This window comes from Lepidochelys olivacea, assembly GCF_965140295.1.
Source record: "Lepidochelys olivacea isolate rLepOli2 genome assembly, chromosome: 14".
Taxonomy (NCBI): Eukaryota; Metazoa; Chordata; order Testudines; family Cheloniidae; genus Lepidochelys; species Lepidochelys olivacea.
The window spans coordinates 25205602-25221499 of NC_140424.1; the positions used below are offsets into that span (position 1 = coordinate 25205602).

General features: G+C 44.3%; 1 protein-coding gene across 1 annotated transcript in view; it reads right to left on the bottom strand.

The window, feature by feature from the left end:
* The window catches only part of DNAH9 (dynein axonemal heavy chain 9), a 387812-nt gene that overhangs the window by 80306 nt on the left and 291608 nt on the right, over positions 1–15898 (bottom strand). The window contains exons 58-59 of the mRNA XM_084647504.1: positions 15425–15595; positions 12169–12291 (exon numbers count right to left, since the gene is read on the bottom strand). Coding sequence (XP_084503630.1) covers positions 12169–12291; positions 15425–15595 — 294 coding nt within the window. The remainder of the gene's footprint in view (positions 1–12168; positions 12292–15424; positions 15596–15898) is intronic.

Genomic DNA, 15898 nt, shown 5'->3' on the forward strand with positions numbered 1-15898 from the left:
CATTGACCTGTCCGTGGTCCCGCTGCTCTTCCCACCAGCCAGGCAACGGGTCTTCAGCAGCCTTCCCTGGGCTTCAGTCCTGTCTGCAGGGAGCTGTCCATGGTCCTTCTGCTCTGCCTGCCTGCCTGCCATTCGGTCTTCGCTCCTCAAACTCCGAGCTCTGCTGCTTGTCTTACATATGGCCTTTCTGGCTCCTGATTGGTCTCTCCAGCAGCCTCTTTTATTGGCTACTCCTCTGCAGCCCCTGTAAGCTGCCTGGAGGACGTCTCACTACTTTTATTCTGGGGCGGGGAAAGGCAGGGCCATGAGGCCTCCAGCAGGGGGCCTCTGGACCTAGTCAATCCTCCCACAGTATCCAAATATGCTCTTCCCCTTCCTCGATAGATGAACCCCTTATCTGCTTAGCAGTCTTCTTCCCGGAACAGCATCCCATGGTCAAGGAAGCCAAAGCTCTCCTGGCGACACCATCCTTGCAGCCAGGCATTCACCTCCCAGATGCATCTGCCTCTGTCTGGGCCCCTACTCTAACATCCTGACCAACACAGAGCAAAACCTTAGTGTAAAAGGCCCACAGCTGCTATACCCCCAAACCCCTGATTGGCCACAACAGACAGCATTCTCACAGGTTACCTGAACTATACGAAGACCCCAACAAGAAGTGGAAGCTGTCTGAGAAACACGCTGTTCCCACTGGTTGCTGCCTAGACCATCTTGTCTTACTGCCTTGCCTGACCTGACTTTTCACCTTGCCTCCCTAATCCACTGACTCAGCCCCTTGGATTGGATCTTCCAGCTACTGACCCCTGCGAGAACTCTGAGTGTTGCTCCAACCCTGAACTCCTCTGATACCAACTGGCCTCCTGGTTAACAGACTATCTGCAGACACTTGACTATTGCTCTGGACTGTCCTCTGGCCCACCTTGGCCACCAGGCATTACAATTTGCTCAAACGAGTTTGGTCTCCTTCTAGGCATGGAATCCACAGATATGGCATCACAGGTGCCCCAGGGCACGCTGAGCCTCCAGGAGTAGAACACTTGCCTACAGGTGGAAAACCAAGCCTTACAGGCCACAATGGATCAGTTTGGGGTGGAAAACTGCACTCTGAGGGAACAGATCACAGAACTACAAGTGGAAAGGTCTTTTGAGGCCCCATGGCCTACACTGACCTTCAGGACCCAAACCCACGGTACTGTTAAAAGAACTCTGTGATGGATATGGCTTGGAATGAGCCAGCCCAGCTACACCAATTTCATCTTGGTCTCATTGAGGAAATGAAAGACGAGCTTGCCTGCATGGAGCCTCCTGCGGATCAAGATGCATTTAATGAGCTGTGCCTCCGAAGCAACACCTCATTTAGTGAGCAGTGACATGAGAGGAAATGGATTCTATCCCACATCCAGGCACTGCCCACATCCCTTGTAAAGGCTCCCTCCCCCACGCAGGTGAATACAACATAGGCCTGACTGGACCCTTCCAAACGGGAATGCCAACAGCATGTGAACTTATATTTTTATTTTGCTGGCACCAGCCACATGGTGTCTGTCTGTCCTAACAAGTCCCCGAACTGCATGATTCTGGGAAATGACCATGCCCAGCCTTGTTAAGGGGGTCAAGCCTGGGCAACACTGGGAAAACTCCACAAAGCTTCCTCCAGCAACCTATTCCACGTGCCTGGCCTGACATCTTGAAAATATCCCACACCTACCACTGTAAAATGCCAGCTCCGGGATTCTGGACAGGTATGTCCCACCAAGAAGGCCCTGATTGACTTTCGGGCTGGCAATAACTTCATGGGCGCTACCATGCCTCACATACTTGGCCTACCAATACAGCCTAAGACTGCTCCTGATTTAGTTGAGATGGACGATGGATCACTGCTTGCCTCTGGCCCCATCAGTCAAGAAACTACAGTTTTGGAGGTGATAGCTGGGGAGCACCAGCAGCTCCTTCAGTTTAACCTGATCTGGTCCCCACCCTTCCCTTGGATACTCAAGAATCCCATGGTTGGCAAAACATGACCCTCATATCTCTTGGCGTCAGAACACTGTGGCATTTCATTCCAAGTTTTGCTGAGACAACTACCTCCTGACTTTCAAGCTTGAACCACTGGAACCTCAGGCTGGATTCCTTGCTCAGGCTTTGGAATCAGGGGGAGATGCTCAGGCAACAGAGTGGGCTTCCTTGCTCTTAGGGTCAGCCATCAGATTCCCCTCAAAATACCAAGAGTTTTCAGATGTATTCACAAAACAAAATGCAGACACGCTACCCCCACACCAGGAATCCAACTGCCTGCAGCCTGACACCAAGATTCCATTCAGCCGAATATATTCCATGTCAGAACCCAAATTAGCTGGCCTTAAGGGCTACATCCATAAGAATCTGGAGAAAGGTTTTTCCTGTGTTCTATGTCCCCAGCCAAGGCCCCTGTCCACTTTTTGAAGAAGAAAGATGGCTCCATAAGACAATGTGTGGACTACCATACCGTAAATAAAATCACCATATGGAATCAATACCCTCTACCCTGATCCCAGAGCTCTTGGGCCAGGTAGGAGCAGCCTGTGTATTCACCAAGTTAGATATCAGAGGGGCTTACAATCTTGTCAGAATCTGCTCGGTATGGCCCCTTTAAATACCTGGTGATGCATTTCAGACTTATTAACATACCCGTGATCTTTCAGCATCTAATCAATGATGTCCTACGAGATATACAGCACCACTAAAGCTGTTACCTCACCCACCTCATCTCTCTAATATTCTGGGACCAACACAGCTACAACAACACTACATACAATCTCCTAGATGACAGTAGTACTTTGTCCAAGAGATCCTAGACTTCCATATATGATGAGGGAAGATATGTTACCTGTTGAGTGGGAAAGGTACAGGCCACAGGTACAGTTCTGGGAACAAAACCATTATGTGCACACTCCTGAAAAGATTGGAGCCTTCCACATGGATAAATCCAGTCCTTTGGAACCCCCAAGGTCACCCCAAGGGAATGGGGGTGATGTGAGGATCCCAGTATTGAACCCAGGCTTGCTGTGTCTCTAGATGGCCTCCATGCCACAGCACCACATTGAGACACTGCCTCTCATCGACAGCCTTAGTGCTAAAGGCTTACAGCTCCACAGCAGCCACACTCCAGGCCCCCGCTTGGCTGCACAGACATCATTCGCATTGGATATATGGATATATACAGACCCCAACAGGAAGAGGAAGCTGTCTGAGCTACTGGCTGTTGCCTAGACCACCTTGCCTGGCTGCCTCACCTGACCTCACATTCCTAAATCACTGACCTGGCCTCTTGGATTGGATCTTCTGTCTAGTGACCCCTGTGAGAACTCTGAAAATTGCACTGGACACATCTGATACTAATTAACCGCCCGGCTACCGGACCACCCATGCACACCTGACCACTGCTCTGGTCTGCCCCTTAGCCGGCCTCAGCCACTGGGCTTTACAGTGTTCTATCAAAGATATTCCAAAAAATACCATTACATATTTAGAATGGAGTAAATGGAACGGATTTAATTAAGACTATGATATTCTGTCATTAATATTTTGAACATACAATGTAGCCAATGAGCTGTAAGCCTTTTATATCTGACCCACTTGATCAAAAGACCCTGGCGACGTTCAAAGAACACAATGTGCATTATATATATGCAGCAGTTTGTGTCAAAATGAATCTTTGCGAAGAATGGATAATATAAGTGATTAAAAAGTACTCAGAGGGAGAAGCAAAAGAGAGTCTTCAGTTCCTTTGTCAAGAAAGCAGTTTTCTTAAATGCAAAATATATGATTCAGTATTTTATCTCATAAGCCACATGCACAATCTTATCATCTGCATTTTGCAAAATTATAAATATGGAGTTAATATGCTACTTTGTCTACTGCTTTTCTCCTCGAAAGCTGAATTCAGTATTTAGGGCTTATTATTTGACATCACATTTATTAAACTATGTCCTTTCAGTTCCTTTTTCATATCTACATAATGAAAATTCTTCCTTTTCAGAAAGAGATGATGGGAGTGATTGAGATGAAAAAGTAATCCTAGTCGGCCAGGTGTATTCTTACTTATTATAATACGTTTTACTTATCCTATGGGATGCATTTGCATTCAGTAAGGCATAGAGGCTGCAGAAAATATCACAAAAGAAATCAGACCTGGAAAATGGGCATCTACATAAAGAAGACCAAAAATGCCTGGGTAGAGTCATCAGGCACAGGATTGCATAGGGGGAGAAAGGGTTAAAAGAGGAGGGGTCCGAGTCAGACAACATTTATTGCAGCCCTAGCAGAGGGTGGTGGTGGCAGAGAGTCCAATAGGGGATGACAAAGACAGGGAGAGGGAAGAATTGAGATGGGAGCAAAATGGGTGTTGTGGCAGCTGGAGCATGAGCTAATTCAACACCTTCACCCAGGAAGACCAAGGCAGCACTTAAAGCTGTCCCCTCCCACCACCAGAAAACCTGAGGAGCAGCAGCAGTGGACACAGCACAGGTGGGATTTCTCCACCTTGGGCACACAGAGGCCAATTTCCACGACCCTGCCCCAGTCTGAGCGTATGTCTACACTGCAATTAGAGATATGAGTGCAGCACGTGTAGGCATACCTGAGCTAGCTTTGATCTACTAGCTCAAACAACAGTAACAGTGAAGATGCCACAGCACAGGCTAGCCCTAGAGTACATACCCAGAGTCCTGGCTGGCTCGTACCCTACTGCTGCCTGTGCTGGGGTGGTTTCACTGCTATTGTTACTCAAGTTAGCTGGAACAAAATTAGCTGAGATATGCACATACTGCAATCACATCTCTTACTACAGTATATACATACCCTGAGTGGCTCTGGTCTGCGACCTACAATCAAGTTATTCTAAAAGGAGCTGATTTGGATCCACTGCACCATGAAAATGAAGGACATTTATACATTTTTATCTTAAGCCACAGAATAATCCGAATTGTAAGAAGCCATATTAACAGTGCATCAGAGGTTTCCTATGATTTGGCTGTTGTGGAGAAATACTAATCTCTCTCTAATTCAGTTGAAGAACAAAAGAATGGCCATACTGGGTCAGACCAAAGGTCCATCTAGCCCAGTATCCTGTCTTCCGACAGTGGCCAATGCCAGGTGCCCCAGAGGGAATGAACAGAACAAATAATCAGGTGATCCATCCCCTGTCGTTCATTCCCAGCTTCTGGCAAACAGAGGCTAGGGACACCATCCCTGCCCATCCTGGCTAATAGCCATTGATGGACCTACTCTCCATGAACTTATCTAGTTCTTTTTTGAACCCTGTTATAGCTAGCTTCTTTTCACCACAAGGCTGATTTTGCCCCATTCCCCCTTATTTCACCCAAGTCAGACAGATCCACCTATTATTTCAAAAGGATGTTTTATGCAGAAAGATTAGCATTGCCTCTTAACTCCTTCTTAATAAAGTTTCTTGCCTGATGATTCATATTTAAAGCTAACTACAGAGCCATGCAAACATAAAGATATTTTCTAATAAACTCTGCACTACAGATTCCAATCCCCTTTCTTCTTGATCCAGGCCCAGAGTGGGCTTCAGGGCCTGTGACCATTTGGACTATGACTGAAGCACTTTTACTACCAGTTCTGATGCCTGAGAACTTCATCATCAGCCGGGTCCTGCAAAACACACTAACAGTTGCTAAGGGCAATCTGGAGTCTGATCTGCATTTCTTTGTCATTGAACTCCTTTACTGTTATAACACTCTTTTTGTTCATCATTGTAATCTTTTTTTAGTTTAAGTTGTAATGTGGCCACTAAAGATAATTATCTGAGCCAACATCTGCTCCTCTGCTGGCTCTGACATCCCTCAAAGAAGGTGCCACCTCTGAGATACACACATCGTCTATTTGGTTGACAGTCACATCGTCTGGTGATTTCCATGTGGGCTTCTGAATCCTCTTGTTCTGGAACAGACTGTCGCCTATGTTTGTGCCACAGAGATTCAAGAGCCATTCGCCATTATCAGTTCAGATGTCTTCCACTGCTGTACCCATAACTACTTCCCAGACAGTGGAGCTGTTGCACACCTATCATCAACTTGATGTCATATTTAGGCACATAAGTCAATATTTGCTGTATCTGCTTGTAGAATGTGTCCTTTTCAATGTCACCTGCTGCATTTGTTTGCAACTTGACTATTGTTATTCTGTTGTTAACTGGCTTCCAAAACAGCAGGGTCTTCAATGTGATGTTATCCTGCATAATTCCTACACTTCTTTCATGCATTCCTCCTCCTGAGTATAACAACATAGCATCATCTGACACCATCTTGCCACTCCCTACCCATCTCGTCTCACCAACACCAAGTATATTCAGATGGTATTTTTTTCATTTCTCATGTAAACTGTGCCACGTTACATATTAAAGTATGTACGTTGCATATGCCTGCTCGTTACGATTTACTTATCAGGATTCAATGTCTCAAGATCTTAGCATCCATTTGGCTTTTGCTGAGATCTGTCATTCTTAGGTTATGAGCTCCCTCTGCATCTACAGTCCTCAAGTTTTGGTTTAACTTAACTGAACAGTTTCTGTTGCAGGAAGGTTTTACCTACATGAAAGAAGTGGAAGTGGGAAGAAAAGTGGGAGGAAAAAGTGGAAAACGACGGTAGTTGAGACAGCAGAGAAGGAAGTGGGCCACTAAAGAGGGTGGAAGAAAGATGCATGGATTACATCTGGAAAATAGATAGCAACTGAGGAGCTGCTAGCTCTGAAAGAAAAAAAAGGAACAGTGCAAGACACAGGCAGAACTCTTACAGGTGGATGCAAGATACAAAGAAAATGACAAAGAGATAAAGAGATATAGGCAAGATAGAAATGCCTGGGTTCAGGAGAAGGCTGCAGAGGCAGAAGCAGCAGCACAGAGAAGAGACTTCAAAAAACTCTATAGAATAATGAAGGACCATTAAGAAAGAACCAGACTAATGCAGATGATGCCCATCAGGCAATCTCATGGACAAATGTTGAAAATGCATGAAGAACAAGTCAGAACATGGAAAAAAACATTTCCATTCTATATTAAACTGTCCAGAGCCAATGATCATGGACAGATTGGAGAGAAATGCCAATGCTAAGTTAGAAATAGAAGAGGAACCAATAACACTTGATGAAATTAAAGCAGCCATGTAACCCTCTTTCCTCTCAGGTTGACAGCACCCTCTTCCAGCAGCATCAAGAAGTTGGCACGGAAATTCATTGGGTGGGGTCTTGACCTGCAATTGTGCAAGTTGGCCTAATAGCAGTTCAGGTCTCTCACAGGAGGATTTGGCACACCTCCAGTCAGCATGGGCCTCCCGGTCTCGCCCCCTGGGCGTGGGCTAAGCACTTAACCAATCTATAGCCCTCAGCCTCCAGGCCAGGGCAAACAGCAACAGTCTATGGTTAAGGCCTTCTGGCCTAAGGTGAGTGCACAGCCAGCGCCATGTGTGGGGGCAGGAATCAGGGGTAGGGAGACCAGGGTCCACCCTACTCCACTGGGTCCCAGACCAGGGTCATAGAAGTGATGGGCAATCCTGCCACAGGGTTAGCATGGAATCGTGTGGCTGCTGATTCATGTCTTGGCAGCACAACTGGACCAATGTCTTGCTTCCCTAGGCTATTTCCTGCCAGCTCCTGCTGGCACTGCTCTGTCACCACTGAGACTTGGCTCTTAGTCTCACAGACAGGCGGCCCTTCCTCTAGTCTCTCCCCAGAGTCTTCTGTCTCCTGAGCCAACGGTTTGCCTGTTCTCTCCACTGTCGATCGTGGGTTCAGCTAAGGGCTCAGCTCCCTGGGAATGACATCTACCTCCTTCCCTAGTCCAGCCCCAACTGAGCTGCAGGGCCCTGCTCTTATATTTCCTGCCCTGCCTCTGCACTTCCTGTGCGGGAGATGGGATGGGGTTAGTTGTGCCCACCAAGAGGAGTTAACCACCTCCATACTGGAGGGTGGCTACTCTGCCTCACTACAAGCCATCAAAGGCCTCAAACAGGAGAAAGCTCCTGGGGTTGACAGAATTCAAGTAGAACATGTTCATCAAGAATGGAAAGATGGTATCATTAAGGCATTGCCCAAAAAAGGGTGATTTTACTCAATGCAGGAACTGGACAAGTATTGCAATGTTATCAGTCCCAGGCAAAGTATTCACTACTGTTATGCTGAACAGCATGAAGAAGTTAGTGAATGAAAAATTATGAGAAGAACAGGCTGGGTTCTATCCAGGTAGATCATGTTGTGAACAGATATTCACTCTGAAAGATCATCAAAAATCCATCTTAACCAACTTTAAAGAAAGTGTTCAACTGTGTCTACACAGAGACCTTGTGTAATATGGCTAAAAACTATGGGCACCAGATACACTGACTAAGGTAATAAGGAGCTTATATGATGGAAGTACATGAGCACTAAGATCAGATACAGGCCTTACTGAGTGGTTTTTTATCTGTGCATTAGCTGGCAACAGAAGACATAGTGGACAGGGTAAAACGTGTTAGCCAAAACGAGTTACATGACCTTGACTTTGCCAATGACATTGCTTTACTAAACATGACATGGAATGGAATGATTGCCTTTACATCAGAGGTAGAAAAGGAAGCAACAAAAATTGGATTGAAAGTAAATGCAGAGAAAACCAAGATTATGTAGGTAGGAAAGTGGACAACAGATGCAAAGTTGTACATGGATAGAAAAGAAATCAAACAGGTAGACGAGTTCTGCTACCAGGGGAATGTGATGACATTGGAAGGTGACTCTGATAAAGATATTCGCATGGGATTAGGAGAAGAAACACCATTTTTGGAAGGATGAACAACATCTGGTCAGAGCTTTCCACAACAAATTAAAGTTCCACCATATGGAAGATGAGAGACATGCTAAGCAAGCATTGAATTGGGTACCAAAGCGAGGAAAGAGAGAGCAAGGAAGGCCAAAGAGGAACTGGCAGAAGACAGTAACAGAAGGTACTGAATGGACTGGCATTGCCTGGGAAGGAGTACAACAACTAGTAAGCAACCATAAGCAATGGAGGAACTGGACGTCTCAGTGTATTAGCGGCACAGGTCTTTTGTATTAACGGCCCAATGTATTCGCGGCACTTTCCTTCTCACGCATCTTTGAGAAGGAAAGTGCTCAGACGGATACTTGAGAAGGAAAGTGCTCAGTTTGACTCGTGGATCCCAGGCTAAGTGTGAAATGTGTAATTACAAAAAAACCCAAACATGTTTTTATTATAAACTAAGCTAACTTGCTCTAGAATCAATGAGAGACAATGACCACTGACCCCCCTGGTGCTATTTTTACATCTCTTTTCCAAGTAGAATTGTGAACAGTAGGTTTTGGCTGTGTGAAGTACCTGGGGAACAGATGGGCAATTAGACTACATTTTGAACGGTGTCTGATGGGTTGGGAGTACATCAAATCTGCATGAAGTGATCTTGATCTCTGGCCTCCAAGAAGTGGCGTAGATGAGTTTGGAAAGGACTCTCATTCAGCCCTCCTCCATTGAAATACAGCCTCAGTGATGGGAGGGAAGAAAAATGGTGATGATCCTCTGCAAAGTACCCCAAAGACAGAGTCAGGTAGGAGTCTGTTTAATTTAATGTTGCCATGAGGAACCTGAGTATTACAGTGCACAGGGCTGTGCATAGCCCTAGACTGCTGCCATTTTGTACAGTGCCAGTTGGCTCAATGGTTAAAGAGGGCAACAGGGATCAAGCTTCCTGAGTTCTGTCCATGGGTCTGTGAAACCTTGGACAAGTTCACAGGGAGCTGTGAAGATGAAATCATGATTGTCTGAGATCACTGGATGGAGTGAGCTATAGAACTGTACAGCATGATTAGTATGCACGCATTAGTAATAAAGTAATAATAATAGTTAATTCTGACATGGCTGTTTGTATACCAAGTCCCCCAATATGTTAATAAGGTTTTCTTCAAAGTCACTATGCCCGCCCAAAATGGGCCTCAAATATTAACGTCAGATATCCTTTGGCACAACTATCTTAGCCTGAAACCTCTGGCAACTGCAACGTTTAGCACAGTAACTTTTCAATGTTCCCATAAAAAAATTAAATAGAAGCCTAAATTCTATTTAGAATTTGAAATATGAATCTGAAATATACTTTATTCAAGCTTTATTGAAGAAACAATTTATTACAGCATTAATCTTCCTGATAAAAGGAAAGGAAAGTTTAGCCTGCTAATAAGCTGTATGGAAGCCATGACTAATTAACCTAATTATAGCAGACTGTGACAAAATGGTTGTACGAGAACTGTTCCTCAAGTAACCACAATTGCCAAAACCTCAAAAGCTAATAAATCAACACACAGTAATGGAACATAAACACTAATAAAGTTTACATCGTGCATATAATTTGTAGTAGAATCAATACTGCAAACAATGATCACAGAGGACAATCTAATGGCTATTTAGTAGTATTTGGTAACAAAGAGTTCATGAGCTGAACAAAGATTCTTTTAGTGAGATATTTACACAATGCAACATTCTGTTACAAAAGGGTGAATTTGCTATGCTCAGAAACACCTGTTTTTACTGTGCACTAACCTTAAATAGTCATTGAATTTGTTTTTAAAAGGTCAAAAATAAAATGCTGCCGTTTGAACATGTAAAACACCTCACTGAACTATGGAAGAACAGACGACTTGTGTTTATTTTTTTAAAAAAATCATTAATTATTATGCAACATCTCTGCAAGAATGAGCAAGGCTAGTTTGGCCTCAAAGTTCCAACAACATTTTACATGGCACTGCCAGTTAAAACTTAGAGCAGTGAGGACAACATTGACAACTTGCAAACAGTTCAGTGCATGTGTAAAATGGAGCAGATTTCAGCTACCTGCATCTTTAATATAGAGGTACAGCCTGTGGAGATGACAGGTCTCAGCCTGTGGCCAAGTTCATGCTGAGACCTGAAGTCCCTGGGTGCCCATCTTCTGCATTAACAATGAGGGGAATGGGGTGCATTAGCTGCCCTGGTTCATGAACCCATGGTCCCTTTGCATCTTGAAACTTTGATCCAATGGTCTCCCAAAAATGAAAAATGGGGCGGAGGGGGGGGGTAATCAAGATGGTAGCAGGGCTCTCTGTTTTTTAACCAGTCTAGTTTGAGTCTGTCCTGGTTCATAAGAATGTTTGATCTCAGAAGCAGTGGTTCCCACACTACATTGTACCACCTCACCCCAGCACAGAAATTAGGGGTCATTAATAGACAAGATATCAGGTCCAGAACCCACTGCAGCGCAGAAAGCTCAGTGGCCATGCTCCAGAACGCTTTAAACTAACACCTGCATGGGCATCAGGAGAGATGTGTCATAAAGTTCCACAAACAAACACCTTCATCACATTCCTAGATCACAGCAGTTACCAGAGATTGGTCATCAGCAGCAATACAACTACAGATATGGCTCCCGATTCAGCAAGATACTTAACCATACGTGCAACTGTAAACAGAGGAGTCACCCACTGACGTCAGTGGACTAGTCATATGCTTGAAGTTAGGCATATGTTTAAGCACTCTGCTGAACCAGGAAGTACATTCCATGCTGGTTGGCTGGCAAGCAGTCAGGCAGTCCAGAAGGGTCACTCCTTCACCCTCCCTCCCCCCACTGCAGCAGCTCTTAGACCGTTCCATTATGTCCCTGTGCACAAGCCTTGCTAAGGTCATATCAGCTGGTATTGTCGGGGCTACAGCCTCCTGCAGTAGTATCTGCCCACAGCCTCAGATACTTGTCTCAGTCTTAAATTGCCCATATCATCTTGACCATGCATAGCACCTGGGCACCAAAGGTCCCAAAGTGCTTTGCAAACTGTAACCGCTCAGCATCTGCTGAGAGGTTACAGAGGGGGAAGCTGATGCATGGAGAGGGAAAGTGACTTGCCCAAGGTCATGCAGGGAGCCAGTGGCAGAGTGAGGAATAGACCCCATTGCTCTCACCACCAGAGAAAACTGCTTTCCTAAAGCAACACTTTGTGCTAGCTCTAGACTGTGGCTGGTGTTCCATCTATTGACTGCTAGAGGGATTGGTCCAAAGCCTACTGAATTAACAAGAAGACTCCCATTTACTTCACTGGACTTTGATTCAGAAATATTGATACGAGATATTGATGACACTTATTTTAAGTTAAACAGTTACCTTGATGCCACCCCATGAGTGATTAGACAGGAACTCCACGGGACTCGTGACTCCTGGCTGTGCTGGATATCGAAGCAGGAAGTCCAGCTCCACCATGTTAATTTCATTACTCATCAGAAGTATCTGCAATGTCCAACAAATGATGTACCTTAGCACTGCTATACAGATTCCTGGAGTGCAGCAGAACAGATTAGAACATTCATTGTAAGAGTCATCACATGCCAGAATGTGTGATTAAAATGTATAAACTGCCAGCAGCCAAATGGGGCTGGCAAAATATGCATCACAGAGGTGTGGAGTAGAAAACTGAGGAGCTGGAACAAACACATGGAGTCTTCTGACTCAACAGCGCTAAGGTTCTAAAACAGGACTTGCATGGGGCTGTGGACCAGGTCCAAAGGGGCAACAGAGAGCAGCTGGGAATCCCTCGTGGCATGGAGGAAGCCTTAGGGATGTGGCTGGTTCTCCATCACTTGCAGTCTACGTCAAGACTGGGATCTTTCTCAAAGATATTTTATAGATCAAATAGAAGTTATAGGCTTGATGCAAAAATTGCAAGGCAAGGTTCTATGGTCTGTGCTATGCAGGAGGTTAAACAGTTACATACATAAACACAATGATTCCTTCTAGCCTTAAAATGCATGACCTTAGGGACAATGAGGTACAGTGAGCAGCTGTTACATAAACAAAACAACTACATGCAAGCATCCTTATTCCACTAAAGAAATTAAAGCATTTGCCCTTCTTTTTTCCAAGAGCTAATACATTTGGTACACAAGGATCATCTTAAACTAAATCCAGAACTTTAACAATGTACAGTCAGTAAACCGGCATCCAACCCAAATCACCTCAAAGTGATTTGTTGGATTTTCACATGTTCCACTGCAAAGAATTTTCAGTTCCCCAAAATACCATGAAAACTTAAACCTGTGTGTGTGTGTGTGTGTGTGTGTGTGTGTGGAGGGAGAGCGGGTGAGCGCAAAATCACAAGAAAGGACTTGGCCAAAAATTTTGCATGATTTTTCACATAGATTATGTCACTGCAGTGTGCCAGTTTGGGCCAGTTCTAACCATTTTGCCCATGTGGGATCACTTAGTGATATGAAAGAGGCATTCAGAGTATGGTGAGAGCCTGTGGAATCTAAGCGAATAGCTCACATTTCCTGAGAGTGGGATCTGCAGCAGCTGTGGGCTGGAGTTGGTCATAGAATCATAGAATATCAGGGCTGGAAGGGACCTCAGGTGGACATTTAGTCCAACCCCCTGCTCAAAGCAGGACCAATCCCCATGTCTGCAACATGCACCCATTATTATTGTTCACATGTTGTCAGGGGATGATTGGTGACTTTTCCTCATTTCTTTATTGCAGCGTTGCTGACTGTACCTCACTATCAACCTATGGAGCAATAGCTTTGGCAGTATCATGGAGTCATGTTAACGTCTCTACAATTAAAGGGATGAAGTGAGCTGTAGCTCATGAAAGTTTATGCTCAAATACATTGGTTAGTCTCTAAGGTGCCACAAGTACTCCTTTTCTTTAGGGATGGGTGAGTTTTCCAGCTGAAGTGGGAATTACCTTATTTTGACATGGATAACATCAAAATAAGGTAATTAACGTGCCTCTTATCACCAACCTCACTCCACTTACTATTAAGTGCAGAGATTTCATCGCCTGAAGTAAACCCATTCAATATTTTCAACAGATAATATCTACTTACAAACTCAACATGTGCTACTTGTATACGTCACCTAACAAAGCTAGGTGTATGTTTCCTGAAAGAGTATGTGTGTGTTGTGGATCAGAGTTAAGGCTTTTTGTATAATGTATAAGGTAACGTTTTACATGCCAGTAATTTTACTAACAAGGTGTACCAACTTAAAGAGTAAAGGAATATTTATATAAATCACCTTTCCTGGTAATGTCTATATTTTTTAGTACCTAGGCTTTTTAAAGTGTAATGTTTTTCTTATAGAATATGGACAAGGATTATATTACTCACAGTGATAATCAAGGTGGGCCATTTCCAGCAGTTGACAAGAACATGTGAGGAATGGGGGGGGGGGAATAAACATGGGGAAATAGTTTTAATTTGTGTAATGACACATCCACTCCCAGTCTTTATTCAAGCCTAATTTAATGGTGTCCAGTTTGCAAATTAATTCTAATTCAGCAGTCTCTCATTGGAGTCTGTTTTTGAAGTTTTTTTGTTGAAGAATTGCCACTTTTAGGTCTGTACTCGAGTGACCAGAGAGATTGAAGTGTTCTCCAACTGGTTTTTGAATGTTATAATTCTTGACGTCTGATTTGTGTCCATTTATTCTTTTACGTAGAGACTGTCCAGAGAACAGTCAACTGCTGGAAATTATCATTACAGAACCTTGATTATCACTACAAAAGGTTTTATTTTCTCTCCTGCTGGTAATAGCTCACCTTACCTGATCACTCTGGTTACAGTGTGTATGGTAACACCCATTGTTTCATGTTCTCTGTGTATATAAAATCTCCCCACTGTATTTTCCACTGAATGCATCCGATGAAGTGAGCTGTAGCTCATGAAAGTTTATGCTCAAATAAATTGGTTAGTCTCTAAGGTGCCACAAGTCCTCCTTTTCTTTTTGCGAATACAGACTAACACGGCTGCTACTCTGAAACCTGTCACTGGAGTGAGTTAACTATAAACTAACTATTTGTGTGGAGGGATAACCTACAGCCAAGTCAGGTCTGTGCTCCATACTGTTCGTTGCATGTTATACAGTAACATCTCTCAAACTGTCACTCACTGCACATACTTTATAGCAATTTTATGGCATAACAGCAGTCAGTATTTATTTACTTATTTTCATTTCAATGTGTAGGCATAAAAAGGACTCGCACTCTGGGCTGTTGACATACGAACAAATCACTAAAAATACAGTCAAGTTAAGATGAAAACAGCAGCAGCAAACCAACTACCCTTTCTCCACATACAAGCCGCCTGTCCCTAAAGGCCACCTTCCCCATCAGTTCCTTGGGTTCCACAAGCAGGCACCACTGCTCAAACAGCAATTTGCAAACTTAATGCGAACCAAAGCATCTGTGATTGTTAGCAGTGAGAGAAGCACAAGGGGAAAGAACTTTCCCAGGCCACACGTATTAGCTGCACATATGCTGAAGGGCAGGAATGGGGCTTGGGTTTTCTCCTGGAGGACAGCATGCAATGCCAATAACTTATCACACGTATTATTCCATCTAAATGAGGCTGCGCCTGTTCTTTACCTGGAAGGTCACTTGGGCGGTGTAGGTCAGTTTGTCACACTCAAACAGCCCCCGGGTGGTATACTGGAACACAGAGAAGGTGATGCTGTCGATCAGGTTTAGAATGCGCTCTTTGAGGCTCTCGTCTGGAGAGGCCCTCTCCACTGCCTTCTGAAACACGACACTGAATGCCTGGGTGGGGGAACAGGAGGAAGATCTTCGATGTTTTACAATTACTCTTTTAATGCCCTGAATATTGTATGTAACATTCCCACAGCTGAAGTGGATTCAGTTTCTTCTATTTCATAAACAAAGCGAACAGCCAAGTGGTATGAACTGACAGCTCTAAACAGCTGTGTAATGGGATTGGACACTAGGACTTGGACGAGCTTTTTTCACACACAAACACACACACACTCTCTCTCTTTTCTAAGGCAAAAACATTTACTTGTTGCTCTTTTGAGAAGTATTCAGCCATAAAACAATGACACTCTC